The sequence below is a fragment of the Vigna unguiculata genome, chromosome 2 (genome assembly GCF_004118075.2).
Source record: "Vigna unguiculata cultivar IT97K-499-35 chromosome 2, ASM411807v1, whole genome shotgun sequence".
NCBI classification, from domain to species: domain Eukaryota; kingdom Viridiplantae; phylum Streptophyta; class Magnoliopsida; order Fabales; family Fabaceae; genus Vigna; species Vigna unguiculata.
Window position 1 is genome coordinate 21,337,346 of NC_040280.1, and position 18,737 is coordinate 21,356,082.

General features: G+C 32.0%; 2 protein-coding genes across 4 annotated transcripts; both read right to left on the reverse strand.

Moving 5' to 3' along the window:
• Positions 1–3,886: 3,886 nt before the first annotated feature.
• LOC114173936 (alpha-amylase 3, chloroplastic-like) lies at positions 3,887–10,794 on the reverse strand. 2 transcript variants are annotated; one of them, XM_028058630.1, is made up of 13 exons: positions 10,285–10,788; positions 9,614–9,744; positions 9,413–9,467; positions 9,196–9,318; positions 8,930–9,056; positions 8,440–8,789; positions 7,146–7,891; positions 6,643–6,832; positions 6,297–6,403; positions 5,422–5,671; positions 5,133–5,255; positions 4,824–4,991; positions 3,887–4,342 (listed from the first exon to the last, which is right to left on the reverse strand). In XM_028058630.1, the coding sequence occupies exons 1-13, from the start codon at positions 10,546–10,548 to the stop codon at positions 4,178–4,180; spliced, it is 2,799 nt and encodes a 932-aa protein (XP_027914431.1). In that variant the 5' UTR covers positions 10,549–10,788; the 3' UTR covers positions 3,887–4,177. The 2 variants fall into 2 exon arrangements, 1 of the variants encoding a protein (XP_027914431.1); XR_003602633.1 differs by having other exon boundaries at positions 4,245–4,342; positions 5,084–5,255; positions 10,285–10,794.
• Positions 10,795–12,694: 1,900 nt separating this feature from the next.
• LOC114173938 (probable serine/threonine-protein kinase PIX7) lies at positions 12,695–16,783 on the reverse strand. Of its 2 annotated transcripts, XM_028058633.1 has the most exons (7): positions 16,592–16,783; positions 16,061–16,277; positions 15,036–15,373; positions 14,807–14,942; positions 14,205–14,341; positions 14,008–14,131; positions 12,695–13,541 (listed from the first exon to the last, which is right to left on the reverse strand). In XM_028058633.1, exons 2-7 carry the CDS (start codon positions 16,263–16,265, stop codon positions 13,024–13,026), a joined length of 1,458 nt encoding a protein of 485 aa, XP_027914434.1. In that variant the 5' UTR covers positions 16,266–16,277; positions 16,592–16,783; the 3' UTR covers positions 12,695–13,023. The 2 variants fall into 2 exon arrangements, with proteins under 2 accessions (XP_027914434.1, XP_027914433.1); XM_028058632.1 differs by having other exon boundaries at positions 16,061–16,719.
• Between the last annotated feature and the right edge of the window lie 1,954 nt (positions 16,784–18,737).

Genomic DNA, 18,737 nt, shown 5'->3' on the forward strand with positions numbered 1-18,737 from the left:
ATTCGTTCTTTAAACTTTGATACATTTTGAATATAGTTATTTTAACCTTTAATATAAAAAGTTTGTTGGGTAGTGATGGGTTTATATATTTCATATGAAGTTATAGTTATTGAGAAATTGTGATTCTATATATATATGACATTAGACTTACATATATAAGTCATTTGACACCACTTTTAAGTCAAAACCTTAAGCCAATGTGATTATGAATTTTTACTCTTATATAAACCCTCTAGGGTGAGTCCCTTTCGGCTCTAATACTACTGTTAGGATATGTTTCATATGGTTTGGTTATAGTCATTGAGAAATTGTGGTTCTATATATATGACATTAGTCTTACACATATAAGGTATTTGACACCACTTTTAACCCAAAAATTTAAAGCAATGAGGTTATGGGTTTTTGTTCTTATATAATGTTTAACTTTGTCTATTCTATCAAATCTGAAACTTTGACTCAAACTTGGACTATTTCTAATAGGTAGATATTTTGTTGATTTCATAATTGTTGAAAATATTTTGGTAATAGTATTGGAAGAGTGTGAGACATCTATAATCTTGCTAGAGAATTTATTTAAAGATTATTATGACAAAAAAGTGTTCATGATCTACAACCCACAAACAATGATGGTTGATGAAATAATATCATATTGTTGAACAAAATAAAAAGAATTTTTAAGCAAAATCATGCATCAATGGGTGAGCTAGCAGGAAAAAAAAAAGGACAGAAAAGCTATACATCTTATCAACATTGGGGTAAAAAAGGTCATCCAACTTTTAGATATTGGAAGAGACTAAATGCAAAAATGCAATTAGTGCAACTACATGAAATATGAAGTTTGTTACTTTCAATTACAAAAACCACGTACATTGACAGAACTTAGATTTCTAGTTCAGAGTCGGAAAAACAATTTGTAGTTATTTTTTTTCTTGATTAGTGAATCAAGTGAAAATTTATTTATTGATAATGATTTATCAAGTATGTTATCTTTTATAATGCTTTCCCGGGCTAATAAAAGTCAAACAATTTCAAATAAGTCAAAATAGGCATTGGTGGTTACCTCTCAATCAAAGGAAAGTGGATAGCTACAATCACAAGTCTTACAAACAAAGAAAACTACTTCACAAGTTCTTTATGTTCCTGAAATGAATCAAAACTTGTTCAATGTCAATCAACTTATTTAATGAGGACTTAAATTTGTCTTTAACGAAAAATGTTGTTCGATTAAAGATGTAGTTTGTAAAAATATCTTTAAGGAGAACATGAAAGGAAAAAGTGGTGCTCTTAATTCATTAGAGAAGGAGCGTTGTTTTCTTAATTAAGAAAATTCTCAAAAATGTTGAATTTGACACATGTGGTTCAGGCATTATCATTATTAATGTTCTAGTTGAGTGAATCATCTCTCACTTGATGCTCTTGAGCTTGAGAACCAACTTTTCAATTGCAAAGTTTTTCAATTTGACAAGCATAACAAAAAAACCTTTTCCAAAGGCAATGGTAAGAGCATTGAAAAAATTTCAATTCATTTACACAAATGTTGCAAAGCCTTAAAGAATACTTCCATTGAAATATAATCTTCATTATTTTATATTTTTGTATAGAATGTTTATCTTCAATCTAAAAACTATTGAAGCAAAGTGCTTAAAGGTGGCAATGCATGATAAAGCATAGTGTTGGCACATGAGGTTCAGACACTTAAACTTTGCAGAATTAAAAGTTGAGAAGAAAAAGAGATGGTGAGAAGGATGTCTGCAATCAACAATCTCAATTAGTAGTGTGAAACATGTCTTCTTGGAAAGCATGAAAGAAGATGTTTTGTGGAAATAGTTGCATTAAGAGAAACCAAGCCTCTTCGACTTATACATGCCATGTATGTGGTCTAGTTGATCCACCGTTATTCAATAAGAATAAATATTTCTTACTCTTCATTAATGATTTTAGTAGAAAAATATGGGTGTACTTTCTCATACAAAAGTCAGAAGCTTTTGTTGCTTTCAATAATTTCAAGGCTCTAGTTGAAAATAAGAGTGACTTTGAAATCAGAGCTTTGAGACCTTTAAGACCTGATTGAGGAGGATAATTCACTTCAAGGGAATTCAATGACTTTTATACATCACATGGAACTCATCGCCCATTTATTATTTCTAGATCACCACAACAAAATGGAGTAGTAGAAAAGAAAAACATAACTATTATCAACATGGTCGAAAGCATGTTAAAAGCCAAAAATATGCACAAGGATTTTTGGTTGCAACTGCTCCCAATGTAGTTTATTTGTCTAATCATTCTACAACGTCAAATCTAAAAAAATCATGGAGTGAAAGGAAGCCTAGTGTTAATCAATTGCGTGTCTTTGGGAGTATAGCTTATGAACATGTACCAAAACAAGAATCAAGGCTTGATGATCGAAGTGTCAAACATGTCTTTGTCGGTTATGATATTTAATTTAAATGCTACAAATTATACAATTTGAGTAATGGTAAAGTGATGGTAAGTCGTGATTTTGAATTTGATGAAGGAACTATGAGGAAATAAGAGGCTCAAGAAGAAAAGAATTACAATTTTCTTCCATATCTTGGAGAAGATGGAGAAGATCAAGAAATTACAATTCAAGATGTCACTCTTCCTCATTCACTCCCTCCATCACCAACATTTCATGTTGAAGAAGAAAGTATGAGTAAAAGGCTAAGCAAGACACGAGATATATGTGACATCTACGAAAGGTCTAATGAAGCCAATTTTAATCTTGAAGAATTATATTGCCTTCAAATGGATTATGGGCCATTCAATTTTGAGGAAGTCGTGAAAGATAAAAGGTGGAGATGTGCCATGGACAAGGAGATCAATTCAATCAAGAAGAATGATACTTGAGAATTAAGAACTTTTCCCAAAGGTCATGAACAAATGGAGTAAAATAGGATTCAAAGCTAAGAAGAATGCTAGTGGAGAGGTGGAGAGATACCAAGCATGTGGAGCTCAAGTATGTCAAAACTCAAGATCAAGTTGTAAATATCTTCACGAAGTTACTAAAGTTTGAAGAGTTTCAAAGACTAAGAGCAGAAATTGATGTAAAGAAGAAAAATTCAAATTATAGAAGAGAAATGTTACTATATATACATATATATATATATATATATATATATATATATATATATATAATGACTCATTGTACTTAGTATTTTCAAAGAAAATTTGAGTTTTCTCTTTAACTTCTCACCCTTCCTCTAACAAAGACAAGATGTTTTTACAAACATATTTAATTTCTTTATTTTGTAATATTTTAAGTTTGTAATTAAGAGATACTCTTCTTGTAATTAATTTTTGGTACAATTAGTAATTTGTAGAATAGTATTTAGTTGGGTCCTCTCAAATCCAAATAAGAGAAAAGGTGCTCGGAGCTTCATCGGTATAAAATGAACAAATAAAGAATGTTTTACAATAAATGACCAAACATAACTATTATCACTTGATCGATCAAACTAGGATATCTGTAATAAAAATTTGTATTAATTTCATTTTCATTAACATATGAATTTGAGGATTTCTTTTCTCATAAATAGTCATGTTTTGTCAAGACAACTTTAATATAGTAAATTTGATTGGCCTTTTGTGTTTGTGTAAAACTTTTTTTGGAATTTTATCTTATTAGGAGCTTATTTTAAAGACACATGAAAACGTCTTTTATATAAGTTACTCACCTTTCTCCATCATCCCCTAGAGTCTTCAAATGTTTTTCGTTTTGTTTTTTCATTCCATACATCCATTATCCTTCTTTGTTTTGCATTGTTCTACTGTTCATATCTCGTTCTTGTCTTTAATTCAATTTGTGATCAAAATCATTGACTCTAAAATGAAAAACGAACATGATTTCATCATTTGAGGAGGATCACTTTTTGGTTTAATTGATGTTCATATCTCGTTCTGTTTCCCCTTTTTCCCTATCTTATTTTTCTACCACAATTTCAACACACATGAGCCTGCATTTGGCTGAAAATTACCCTGTGCAGTTTTCTCAGTAGTGTTGTTGATGTTGCCATAACTACAAAGCCTATATATACATTAAGCAACTACTTGGCACAACTCACTTCAATAGAAGCCAGCCATAGTAACAGAAGGGGACACTCATGGTGGATAATGTACAAGGGAATATATAAAGTATTAATTAGTAATGACTATACTATGGTTGTGATGCTTCCCAAATTTCGTAGTCTTTTCCCTTAATAGCTAATGACCATTTCAGGGAGCCTCTTGGTGGCTCAAAATGTCCTGGTCCGATCTTCACAACAACTTTTTCATCAATGATGGCTGCATAAACATCCCTTTCTGCTTTGCTAATTTGAATCTAGAGCAAGAAAGTTTCAAAGTTAGTACTCCAACGATATAAACATTTATGTTTCAGAATACAATAATGCGTATTTTGAACCGATTATGGAAGACTAGAATGCATGTTAAGTGTGGACTTTGATGCAAAATCTACAGTACCAGTGTGTTTGTTCTATGTCTCGGGTGTTATTTTCAGAAGCTAATAGTTGGATTATAGTTATCTATGTGTTTCTGAACACACTAAAAGTAGCTTCAAGAACAACATGCATCTAATGAAAGAATGGCACGTTTCATTCTCCATCAGTGGATACGCATTATGGAATGTCATTTGTCATTTTGCATTATGATTTTTGAGTACTTGGAATAACTCTTATTGGATGTTGAGAACCAACATTATTTTGCTTTAGTATGATAAGAAAAAAGTTTATTCTTATTCTTCCACCTTGAAAATGTTCACACAGTACTAGATTTGGTACACAGGACAATATTGTGATACTTACTGTACTCCTGCAGTGGATCCCGTTCCTCTTTCTGAGAGATATCAGACTTGCTATTTCAGTTTTGTTGTGAGAGAAAATGTGGTCATAAAAGACTGATGGGGTTCCTGGGTGAGTAAGAATGTAAGCATATCCTGTCATTTCTTTTCCACTGGGAAATCTCCAATGACCCTGCAAAAGAAGATATTAAAAAAGTCCATAAATCTGAATAAACAATCTGAACAAATTCAAAGAAAAATGTCCAATTTGAAATATGAAATTACACTGGTGTCAAGATGTATCATGATTAATTTAGAATGAGGAAGTTGAAACCTGCGTAGAACCAGTGTCATGATTCTCTATAAAGGTAACAGCACGAGAAGGCCACCATCCAATAACACCTGGAGGCTTTCCCTTCTCATCTGACAATCTCCAATATTCACATTTTTCCAGTACCTATATTCAGAAAGAATTTAATTAGCTTTACTCAACCAGAAAATGTCAATAAACTCCACCAAATAAATGAAACTAGCTTAATTTCAAAATCCTTTTGAGCTTGTTCCATTGAATATGCAAACTGGAACAAATGTTTTGAAAAAGATGTGCCAGAGTTAATTCTTACAGTGTGAAGAATCCCTTTTGTTGTCACATCAAATGCACTAGAGGTACCATTTGTAGCATTGATCCAGTCAATTATCCTCTGCCTATGAGCATCTTGATTATGATCAGTTTCACCATTTGTATAACTGAGAGAATCCCAGTACTCTCCCACAGAAAAATAAGGTTCACTTGCCTCTATGTAGTCCTTTACATAACCACCCCAAAATCCTCTCACAAAGTCAAGCCTCCATCCATCATATCCAATTTCTTTCCTGAAGGTCACATACAGAATTAGAGAAGTAAACAATTCTACAAGGTCCATGTCAATATTTGAACATTTCCATGTGCAACACAAGTTTTCAATAAAGCCTAAAGTGGCAACCTTGATCTCAGCAACTACACAGAATGGATGATGATAATGATGATGATGATGATGATGATGATGATGATGATGATGAGAACAAACCAGATTGGTCTCAAACAGCTATAACCTGTTCTAGCATCAAAATGTCATTGTGGTAGCTATAACTTACAAATTCCGTACATGAGACACAAATATCTATTGTTAGTCATTGTGGTAGCTATAACTTACAAATTCCGTACATGAGACACAAATATCTATTGTTAGTCATTGTAGTAGTTGCCAAGTCAAGTACAACACAACTAACAGTCAGAATAAAGTCTGAAACATAAAGCTTCAAACATGAAAGTTTACAAATTTTTTAGACGGTTATAATCTCTGTTCTAGCTCTCCAGCGTAACCATCTTGGCAACAAAAACCATTAGTCTCAATAATTAGAACCAATGATTTAGTCACAAACTGATTGTATGCATTTTCCTGACCACAATTTTTTGTTAATGATAAGCTGAAGAAAATTTGAGTCTAAAAATATCAACCTCAACCAGCATAACCATTCTTTGAGATCTTTTCTCACAAACTCCTGTGAATGATCAATGTTTGGAGCAGCATGAAAACTATCTCCACTACTCGTGTTGCCCCTACCCTGTATGTTAGACAGGATATTAAGTATTTTTTTCAGGTTCACCAAGAAAGTAAAAAGTATGACAGTGTTAAAATTATCAATGGAACATAATAGAAAGGGATGAACTTGAACCCTAAAAGTTAACTATGTTAGAGAAAAAGTAAGACTTTTATCTATCTTGTTTTGCTTTACTTTGACAAATGTTATTAGTTCAAAGAATAAGAAAACAGAACAATTATCCAAAACCTTCATAGACAAACCTGAAAATGTGGATCGTCTGAAACAACTGCACTATCATCCCAGTCAAGATAGCCTCCAAATATGTTCCAAACACCATTCTTATTCTGATAATGTGCACAGCGGTGATTTAAAACAGCATCTCCTAGAACTTTGATTCCAACTTCATGAAATTTTTTCACCAAATATTTGAGTTCATCCATGTTTCCATATCTGATATTTATTTTCAAAAAGAAAAATTATAACCACTGATATGAGCAAGTTCCTTTTCATGAAAATGTTATGAATGCTATGTATACTCTGAGATTACCCTTTTTTCTCGGGTATTACATAGCCAACAGCCAAAAATATACCAGTTCACTACTTAAGTTAATGAGTGATCATAATATTTGAAAGCCTAGCATATGCCATATGCTGTTGAATGTAACTGTCTAAATAGTAATTTGCCTAACACTGAACCTTTTACCTAATTGTTATAAGATTCACTTCAACTATTAAAAGAATTAGACTGCATCTAATCAAGTACCTGGAATTTAAATTATACAAATCCTTTGGCATGTATCCTTGAGGTGAAACAGACTCTGTAGGGGGTGGTAACCAGATCACAGTGAAACCAATTGATGCTAATTCTGAAGCTACCTCTTTAAGCTTCATGTACCATCTTCCAGATGCATGAGATTCCCAGTTAAATCCTTGGCATAATATTTCATACCCTGTGCCTGTCGCTGAGCATATTTTTGGCTCCAGGGACAGTGTCTCTGCAACATTAGTTGCTTCCACAACAGTCTTCTCAGGTTCCACAAAAGTTTTCTCGGGTACTGCAACAGTATTCTCAGGTTCCACTTTAGTTACTTCCGGTTCTGCAATAGTTGGCTTAGAGAAACCTGGAATGGAGTTCCTGAATATATTATAGGCTTCAGCAGCCAGCCTTTCAATTTCTTCAAAAATGCTTTGTCGAACCTTTTTAGATTTTTTCTCTTGTTTCTTCTCAGAGGAGTTGTCTGTGGCCAAATTTCTTATTTCATAGGCTACTGTATCAGTAAATGCAGAGAAAGAATTTTGTTGACTGGGCTTTTCAATCTGCACACCTTCTGACAGATCCTCTTTGTTGCCAATATTAGGCAAGTTGCTAGAACTTGAGAGGGGAACATAAAAGTCATTCCCCAAGTACTTGAACCAAGTATTTTCATTTTGCTTAATAACAAAAACAAATCCTGAAAATTCTTCATCTAAAGTGATTTGTACTGAAGATCCTTTTCCATCGTGTCTTGGCTGCAAAAAGAGAAGAATAAGTAATGATTGTCTTTATCTTCTTTGTTGATGGTGTGTTTGATATTAGAGGTTTCTATATCATAAAACACAAAGATGGGCATTGCTTACAATATTGTACCTATATATCCCAACCAAAATAAGATAACCAAAAGAGAGAATGGGGAGGAGGTGATCACGTAAAAAGCTCTCAGAGGAATTTTTGAGTGAATCTAAATTAGAATATCCTGAGTTCAAATTCTCTGCTGAATTTTTATGTGTTATTTTCTGTTGAGTATTAAAAATACCTGATGTTGGTATATTAAAATTGTTTTTAATATATTTTTTAACAAAATCAGTGTTCATCAGTTTATTTTGGAGAGACAGTAGAAGAAGAACAATCAAGAAAAACCCAGTATAGAATATTAGTGATCATCAATATTTGTAGAATAAAACAGGAGGAAGAAGTTACACATAACCCGGCTGTTATTAGGCATGAAGGACATTTAATTTTTTAACATAAGTTACAAAACATAAAAGAGAATAAAAGGACAGATTATTGAGTTCTGTACCCATAATTGAGTTCTCAAAGCCCTGTCTTTAAATGGTACTGTGCTTGGTGGATGAGGAGGAGGTGGAACTTCCCACCTTCTTGAATCATCCCTACAAACTCCCCAGTGAAGGACAACATCTCCAGGTAGATCAGTTTCAAAATATAAAATGTCCTTAACTGCCCCAGACTCAAAGCATTTCTTGGTGGAGACACTGATAGAGTTACTAACTAAAACCTTCTTTGTTACATACACTTCCTCATAGAAACCTTCTGGTTGATTGTTTTCTCCTTCTGGAACTCTGGATTCACTTCTTTTATTTTCGTCAGCTTTTAACCCGGAGAACATTCTAGATAATTGCCCCAAATTCCCTGTGATAGAAGAAATATAAGCACAAATCTTTGACTGTTTATCACATGATTATGATTTATTTGACATCCTAGAGCATTATGAGAAACAAGAGACTTTTTTACAGAAGCAAACGAACTACTGTGTTAACGATGGGAAAAACCTGGCCAAAAATCAAAGCCTCTTTTAGGTTCAATTATACTTGTATCCGAATCCTCCTTAATGCAGTCCACCAAAGAAACCACGAAATCTCTACTTTCGTTTTTGTACCAATCTCCAGTTTCCTCATCCTGAATCAGCAACAGGTACACCCAATTGGGAAGCAGAAAGAAATGACAAAAAGGGAGGAACAATGTTCAGTCACAAAGGATTCTCAGAATCAATGCCTTCTCTTTGAGCATTATCAAGTGGCAATTGTTAGAAATAAACCTTGAGAACAAAATGAATAGCTGAAATTCCAAATTTAGCTTTTAGATCAATCCTGACTTCGTGAAGCGTATCTCCTTCTGCAGATAAGGATGAGTTCTTCAAAGGGGTCTCTACTGCATAGTCCTGAAATATTGTTCACTTCCAACTTAATCTTTCTGCATGGCAATGTGAATATGTGCCATATTGATCATGGCAACTCATGAAGCTTTTTTTCTACCTTTATAGGAACAGATCCAGGGGGTATCATATCAAGAGGAGGTTGATCCCATTCCCTGGAGGATCAAGCTTAGGTTATCATTATACATAAAATTAGTTGGACTCTTAATATTAAGATCTGCAATGATATCAATTAAAAAATAACAAGGAAGCTCAAAGCCACAATCAAAGAGAATTCAAGCATTTGTTTAGGTTGATGTACCTTCCAACATCTTGAACAAGGGTAACTCCCCAGTGAAGAATCCATTTTCCAGGTAGACTGCAACCCACCGTAAGCTCCCAATCCTTCAAATCCTTTCCGTGATCTAATCTCACAAACACCTTTCCCTTCGCCTAAATTATTCCATCGCAAAGAACCACATCAATGCCAAACAGTTTAATTGCGTAAACACATAACAAAACAAAATTAAAATAAAAACATCTTTTTTTGTCTTGCATGCATGGTGATTCCCTTATAACCCCCACCACACGCCACACCCAAGAAAAAACGAAGATTTCAATAACAAAATTGATCAAGGTTGATCAAAAGTTGCAACTTTTTTCTTATTAACAAAGAAAAAAAAAACACCCAACTACTTCTTTCATCCAAACATGTTCCTTAAAAAAATAAAAATCAAAGCTTTTCCCTCTTGGATATTCCCCATCTCTTTGTCATGAAACCAAACAAGATATATCCATCTATATTTTTGTGGGTAAACGCATGATATTCCCCAGCTACTAGAGTCTGCACAAGGAGTTCACATATTCCAACATATGTTATTTTATTCACATTGACCTGAGTTCAACCTAAGACTTCTTGCTTAAGAGACATGATTATCTATGAACCATGTCACACACATCCAAACATATAAAATTGGAAGGGAAAGTTGAGACCATTTGGGTTCGGTCGATTGCGAAAGTGTAGGTGATGGTCTGAGGGCATTGAAGAGGATGGAGAGTAGGTGTGTCTGTAACTGAAGCAGCATGCAGGGGAGAGAGAGTCCTACGAGGTTGGTGGTGAAAGATGAAGGATGCATCATTGAGATTGGAGGAGCACGTGGGAAGAAAGAAGGGTCTCAGTGGGATTGGTTTATGGCTATGAAACGAAGGTTTTCTGGAGCAAAGGTGGAAGAGAGGTTCTAATGCAACGGTAGACATGGCTGTTTTGCTTTGCAAGAAGATGGGAAGAAGAAGAGGAAGAAGAAAAAGATGAAAGGAACAAAGGAGGGTGGTTGCATTGGCCTTTAACAACGTTGTTGGTTCTTTTTGTGTATTCAACTAACTTACAAAAGAGTAGATCAAAATTATCCCTTTTGATGTGTTCTCTCCAAATCATTGGATTCAAAATTTTCTTTCCAAAAGAATCCCAGAATAGTTCCTCCTATTTGTATTCTGTGATTTCTTTACATTAATTTTTTATCTCAAAACCTAGTTTTTAAATTCCATCCATGTATTTTTTAAAATTGAAGGAAATTTGCAGAGCATTTTTAGCCATGGAGGAGTTGCTTAAAAAATTTTAGTTACTTGAAAGTGTCATGTTGGAAGCAACAACCATTTATTAATTATAATTGTGATGATATTATCTAAAGTTAGAAGGTCTTTTTAATATAATAAATATTAATGTATAATGAAAATGAATGTAGAGTTTGTGAACCACAATTGGTGTTGCCACATGCATGGTTGATTTGGAAGAACACAATTAGGAGAAGTAATTAAACTCTGACGTAAAAAAACCAACGATCCAACATGAACCAAATCACATGATGGAATGTTGCATCACGACATAAACTAATAGTTATTAATATTCTAAGTTGTAATCATATATTTTGAGTTGTAGGGTGTAAGACACATAACATTCTTGAATGTCTCATACACCGTTCTTTTCCTTTCTTCTTCTCTTCAATTGAAGCATCCATTGAAATTTAACCATCGGTATGCCCTTATTACCTCTCCTTATTTCTCTTTTCTTTTTCTTTTTTTCTTAAAATAATCTTGTTATATTCTTTTCTATTTCATTCTTCCTAATTATTGCAAACTTAAATGGGCAATAACATAACATTACATATTATTATTTACAATATTCTCTTCTACCTAGTTGGTTTTTTTAATAGGGAAATTATTTAAATTAGAGTGAATACTTTCAAAAATAATATTGCATAAAATTGTAATTGTTGCATCGTACATCATAGTAAAATCTGAAAAATTATTAAATTATTAATTTCAATGACACGTAAAGTAAAATGAGAGAGAAACAAATATTTTCTTCGATAAAGAAATACCTTTTAGTTTAAATGAAATTTAAAAATATAAATAAAAAACTCTATATGGACATGCTTAAGAAAGAGGACAATTTGAATTTTAAAAGTTATGGAATTGCATGAATAAAAAGCTCAACTGATATTTGAGAAAGAAAATGTAATATCTGTTTTCCAGTCCACTTTATAAAAATCAAATGAGAAATTGTGACTCTTTAGAGTCTTTCATTTCATGTAAATTATGTTTTAGGAGTCTATAACTCTTTTCCATGTGTAATTGTTACAAATTACATAAATAAATGCATTATATCAAAGGAATTAAACTAAAAATATATTTGAAAGAAATAGTATGCTCTAATAATATTAAAGCAACATTTAAAAAAAATACAGAAATTTAAAATAAGTTCAATGTTATTTGGAGATGACAAATGAACTCTTCCTACAATATTGTTCGAATCAACCTAATTTTAGTAGAAAGTTTTTATATTTACAGCATATAAACACGGATAATATTTGATTTTTCAAATTGTGTACAGATAATATTTGATTTTTTAAGTATCGAGTCTTAACAAAAAGAAAAGTTTCAAATATTGATGAAAAGCAAAAGTTTGTTATAATTTAAAGATTAAAAACATATTTATTGAACACTAAGTGAACATGGGAAGCATTACACTTCCAGGCATAACTATTCATTAAATCATTTTAATAAGTAAAAATCATAAACTAGTACTTTTGGAACATTCTCATGCGACCCCACATAAAAGTATATTATCCTACACTTTGAACCCCACACAGTATAATCTTTAAAGACAAAAATGATAAGAATGAACAGCGCCAATGATCAATCTATACATTGAAATTTGAATTTTTAACTACAATAAAATGCTATAAAGTATAACCTGCTGCCTATAAGTTAAACAAAACGGAATCCGGATCATACGAGAACAAATCACTGCTATAAATTTAGCAATAAAGCTTCTTTCTCATCTTTTTATAAACAAAAATGTTTAGTTTAAAGAGCTGCAGGGTTTGATATCACAAGCAAGGCCTAGATAAATGAGGAGATAACATTTTCCGGTGACAAATGTGAAAACAAAATAAAATAAGGATGAGGATTTCATAATGTTCAATATTTTCAAACAACCTGATGAAAATATTGAATAACAATTTGACAGAAGAGACAGTAGCTGAATAAGCTTCACTTGCTCTCACCCAAATATTCTTTGAAGCGAAAGCCATAACATAATATGATAAAGCAACATGCTTGGTTTGCTTTCAAGATCTCCATGAAGGGATGCTTTGACAGAAGGTACATCTACAAGGAAAAACTAAGAAATGACATAAAAGGTGAAAGGGAAAAAGAGAATTTTCACCAGCTCTATGCTTTGCCATTGGTCTTGGGGGATGGTTGAGGAAACTGATGGTGATAAGGAGAAGCATAGGCTCCGTTTGGTATGGAAAGACTCCTTTGCTGGTGTCCATTGCGGGTGAGCAATGGTCCTTGTGTTCGGCCGTTTCTTGTGTTGGGGCTGGCTGCGATGCGGTCGGCTTGCATGGTCTGGTAATAATATGAAGAGCTTGCCATGTCCTTGAGGTTTGGCAAAGGCTTCAAAGCTTCAACAACTTCACTCATGAGAGGCCTGGCTTTTGGATCTCTACAAAGGCAGTGAGCAGCTAGTTGGGCAGCTTTCTGAGCACCTTTCACCGAAAAGTGGCCTTCCAAACGAGGGTCTATCAACTTGTAGAACCTTCTCCTCTCTCCTAGATGCGGCCGAGCCCATTCCACAAGGTTATGCTCACCATTGGGTCTGTGCTTGTCCATCGATCTTCTCCCAGTCAACATCTCTAGTAGTACCACTCCGAAACTGTACACATCACTTTTTGATGTAAGATGACCTGCCACACAATTAGATATTGGATGGATTGTGTTTTAGATGCATTTGGAAAAAACATAACTAAAAATTATCAACCGAATATCCATAAACTCCAATTTTGTAAGTCATAAACATTATGAAAACACAACTGAAGATATCAAAGTCATCAATAGAATTGATAATCAGACAGGGAGAATATAGACAGACTAATTTACTATCTTAATCATAAATTTGTTTAGAGTGGAAAACAAATGATATCAGATACAAAGAGCTTAATACATTCCAAACATTAAAATGTTTTGTTCAGAATTTTGTTGAAAGTAAAGATCATCAATAAAAAAACATAATTACTTAGGAGCTGAAAAATGCCCAACAAAATAAAGACAGATAGAAATGGCATCAAAGTCTAAGCATTGGTGACTTTATAGCAGTAATGATAAATAACTAAAACATTCAGATTTGGACATGCCATATCAAACAACAATCACCTGTCATGACATATTCTGGTGCTGCATAGCCATAGGTCCCCATCACTCGAGTAGATACATGGGTTTTATCACCTTCTGGGCCATCTTTGGCAAGACCAAAGTCTGAGAGCTTGGCGTTGTACTCCTGAATTTGTCCGAAATGTTAGATGAACAAAAAGTGAAACATATGTAATCATAATGTACTTGTTGGCACTTACTGCATCTAATAGTATATTTGAAGTTTTAAAATCCCTATATATTACTGGTCGATCGGCTTCTTCATGAAGAAAAGCAAGACCCTTGGCAGCTCCTAGGGCAATTTTCATTCTAATGGACCATGGAAGAGGTAGAGATCCTACATATGACATAATTTCAAATTGAGAACATAAATAAGAAAAGACATAATCCAAATATAAAATAGATAACAGCAATATTGAGTTACAGTTCCAACCCTGATAGAGAAAACTACTAAATCCGTTATATAACAAGTGAGATACTCAAAGAAACAAAGTTATTAATGGAATCATTATAATGGTATAGATTAGATTCATGCATTATTCTAAATAGGCAGATCATTACAGTAGTACAGTAGAAGCACCACATTATGTAACCCGTTTTCCCTTGTACGTCTAGATCTCCATGCCAAACTAACAAAAGTTTATAACCTGACTTCTGTGGATCTGAAACCATGCTTTACGAGAGAAACCCAGCAAGGTTCTTCTTTTTTATGTGATCAAAATTTCAAGGTGCAGAAGTGATCTAACTATTATTCTCAAAGAAGAAACTGTGGAAACTAATTACATAGAAAAGGGTAACTTACTCCTAAACAAGTGATTCTCTAGGCTACCCCGAGGCATGAACTCGTACACTAGCAACCTTTGATCATCTTCAATGCAGTAACCCACAAGTTTAACAAGGTTCGGATGAACTAGGTCGCCAAGAAAATTTACTTCAGCCTGTCACGTGATGCAAACGCGAATGATCATTAGAAATGTAGAATTTAGCAGATAATAATAGAAGAAAATAAAAAGTTTTGAAAATATACAAACCAGCCACTCTTTATGACCCTGGAGCCCATCATGGTTGAGGGTTTTTACAGCAACAGTAAGCCCTGTACCAGGTTTCACTGGAGCAGTTCCATTTTCTTCAATCCATCCCTTGAAGACACAACCAAACCCACCTTCACCAAGAAAACTTTCAGGCCGAAAATTTCTGGTAGCTAACTTAAGATCATTGAAAGGGAATTTACGCAGCCTGGAAGCAATTTTAAGCTCCTCTTCAAGTTTGGAAGTGGATGAATTACTTTCGGCATTACTAGTGGTTGTAGAAGAGACTGCTGGAGCCGTTGGTTGGTCTCTACTAGTATCATTAGTTGATTTACTTTCAGCTAATGAGAAGCCACCAGAAAGAGAATTTTACAGAAAAGCGTATCAGGACAAGTAGTAAAAAACTAAAAATAGAATCAAGCACCATAGGTTTTATAGTACAAACGAATACTCAGAATTAAACACAGTCTCAAAATGGGAGTAACTTCCTTCCTTATATCTAATCTCAAGTTCATATGATAGTAATTACCTACCACCACAACCAAAGTCAAATCTGACACTTATGCATTTCCTAGCCAGTCTAAAATTTAATTTTTTTTCACTGGCTTCCCACTGTGAACTGGAATACACATGGAGGTATAGTAAAAGAAACATGCTATATATAAAGCTTACATATGCATTGCATATCTCTTAGGATTAAGAGTGTAAGCCACTGCGGTTCTGGATAAACATGAACTGAAAAAACTCAATTACATTTCAATTTCAACCCTGTTTTGCTGCAGCCCCCAAACTTTACATAGCATGGTAACTTTCAACCAAATAGCAAACAAGATAGGTAAACAAGCCTGCATTAGGTGCTCAAGAAAGAATTCTCAAAACCCAATTCAAACTAATGACTAAAAACAAAAATGGGGAAGCTTATGCGCCAAAAAAATAAATCATGTGACAAACACATTCACATAGATGGAACATCCAAGCACATGATAACAAGAACAACAATAATAGTTATGCAAAACCATAATGATTACCATAATGAGTACTGGTGCCACTGCCACTGACTGAGGTATCGACCTTGGATCTTGAGGAAATGCAGCTGCCCATAAACCTGAGCCTAAACCAACAACCAGACCCAGCCCCTTCTACTTCTTCATTCCCTTTCTTCTTCTTTCTCCCCTTTGATTTGCACACATCCCAAGGCTCCACCACCTTACCATTCTCAGCACCCAAACCCATCTCTACCAGTTCCTAGACAACCAAACTCAGATATCATCAATTCCAAATACCACCTCCTCCTACCCTCCCACTAACCCAGATGGCAAATTCCCCAGGAAAACCTAAAGATCACAACTTTACAACCCAACAACCCTTGAAACCGAGTAACTGAGAAGACCCATATATAAAGACAGAAAGGGGGAAAAGTAACAGATCACATTAAGTAAGTGAAAATAGCTCAAACAAAAGAAGGAAAAAAGAAAACTTGAAGGGTAGATGGATTGGGAATTGGGAAATGAAAAGTGAAGCGAGGAGAGTGGGGGCAGAAAGAACAGAGTGAACAGCACCTGGGCTGAACTCAGTAATCTCCGCTCAAAGATACATAACTGAAATGGGTCCTCCTCTGCAACAATTGCACAATAAACACCTTGCTCAACAAAAATTTAATGATTTTTCTTTTAAATTAAACATATGAATAATGTTTAATACAGTTTCCTAAATTTAAATATTTTTATAATACTGCGTTAGCAGTTATCAATTTACTATACTAACTCCGTAAGGTTCTCTCTCCTTAGTTTGCTGGTATCTGATGAAACTGTGATTTTGGTATATTTGAATTAAATTAAACTTTTTTATTGTAAGAATAAAAATTGATAAATATTAATATATTATTGTGCAAGAATAAAAAGGAGATTTTTGTAATAGAAGACTAGAAAAAGAGTGTGTAACTGTGGAAGAAGAGGGGAAGGAGTTTGAGCTGCAACAGAGTGGGACCCACTGTGAGGATGACGAGGCTGTCCTCAGTAGCAAAAGCCAACCCAACCTCGAGTGTCAGCTTTACTGTTTCAGAACTAACATTTATCATGTGTGTTTTTATTATTTCATAATGGTGCTCTTTAAGAAAATTATTATTATCATTAAGTATTTACCTTTTTAAATGAGACTTCGACCTCTATAAATGAATCAAATGTTTAGGAAACATTTCAATTTAATGATTTTATTTGTATGTAATGGTGAATTCAATGTTGAATTCAATGTTATTTATATTTATGTATAAGTTTAATATTAAATAGTAATTTTGTGTTTATTATAAAACTTTATTTTACTTAATAATTAAGCAATAGATTATTATATATATAAATATTTATACACTTTATTTTTTTATTTCTTAAATATTATTTTTGCTTGTTAAATATCTATTATATATATATATATATATGAGAAGTTATTAAATTTTATCGTTTTAAATTATACTAAATATAACATAATTCACATAAAATAGTAAATTTGTAAATTATTTTGTTAGATTATTTTTAATTTATTTTATATAAATCCAAAATATATCTTTTTTTCAATTATTATTTAATTTTAACAAAAAATTGAAGTAAATAACCACAATAATAAAAAAATATAATTTAACTATTGATTTACCCAATATATATAATTATTTTTTTCTTTAATAAATAAAATGTGCATATATAATGAAATTGTTGAAACTAATTTTATTTATAAATATTAAATATAATTATTATTATTTATCTATATCTAATATCATATTGTATTATATAATATATATATATATATATATATATATATATATATATATATATATATATATATATAAAAGCTTCATTATTCATTATGTTTTTATTATGTTTTTAGTCTCCATATAAATTTAAGAATTTTAATTTTGTCTTTAATAAACTTGTATGATCTATTTAGTCATTCAATTTTTAAAATTTTTTAATTAAGATTGAAGTTAACTGTTAACTTTGAGATGTGTAACTGCATGATATTTATTACTAAAAATGAAAATATATTTTTCAAATATTTAATATATTTAACGAAAATTATTTTTAAATTTAATTCAAATTATAAAATTAAAAATTACAAAATTACAAAAATATAAAAATTAAAAAAATATAAATTTGTAAAATTTAATAAATTACAAAATTATAAAATTGTAAAAACATATAATTTCATAATAACCAAATAATAAAATATATAATTATATAATTATAAAACTATTTACAAAATTATGAAAGTATGAAAACGCAAAATTATAAAATTATAAATTTTTTAATTTTAAAATTTTATAAATTGATATCCCATAATTTCAATATTATACATTTCATATTTTTGTAATTTATGTTTTTTATTATAAAAATTACAATTACAATTATAATTATAATTATTTTTAAATAATATTTTTAAAAAACCAACTATTTTTAAAACAGACGATTAAAATTTAAATATTTTAATTCAAAGTTGTCTAATTTTAACATTATTATTTTATTATTTGAATAAAAGTCTAAAATATATTATAACTTTATATTTCATAATTTTATAATTATATAATTTTAAATTAAAATAATAAAATAATAAAATATAAAATTATAATTATGAAATTATAAAAATACAAAATTTTAAAATAAAAATAATAAAAAAATAACAAGTGCAAACAAACGAAAGAAATGACATTATAAAATAATA

Bases quoted from the DNA above. Each gene is read 5' to 3' on its own strand.
- LOC114173936 (XM_028058630.1), bottom strand. From the start codon at position 10,548: ATGTCTACCGTTGCATTAGAACCTCTCTTCCACCTTTGCTCCAGAAAA. The intron at 5,256-5,421 runs GTAAGAATTAAC...TTCTGAATATAG, and splicing joins CAAAAGGGATTCTTCACACT to GTACTGGAAAAATGTGAATA. The intron at 4,343-4,823 runs GTAAGTATCACA...TTCTTGCTCTAG, and splicing joins GGATCCACTGCAGGAGTACA to ATTCAAATTAGCAAAGCAGA.
- LOC114173938 (XM_028058633.1), bottom strand. From the start codon at position 16,265: ATGGGTTTGGGTGCTGAGAATGGTAAGGTGGTGGAGCCTTGGGATGTG. The intron at 14,943-15,035 runs GTTTGTATATTT...ATCACGTGACAG, and splicing joins AGGGTCATAAAGAGTGGCTG to GCTGAAGTAAATTTTCTTGG. The intron at 13,542-14,007 runs GTGATTGTTGTT...ATTGTGTGGCAG, and splicing joins ACCAGAATATGTCATGACAG to GTCATCTTACATCAAAAAGT.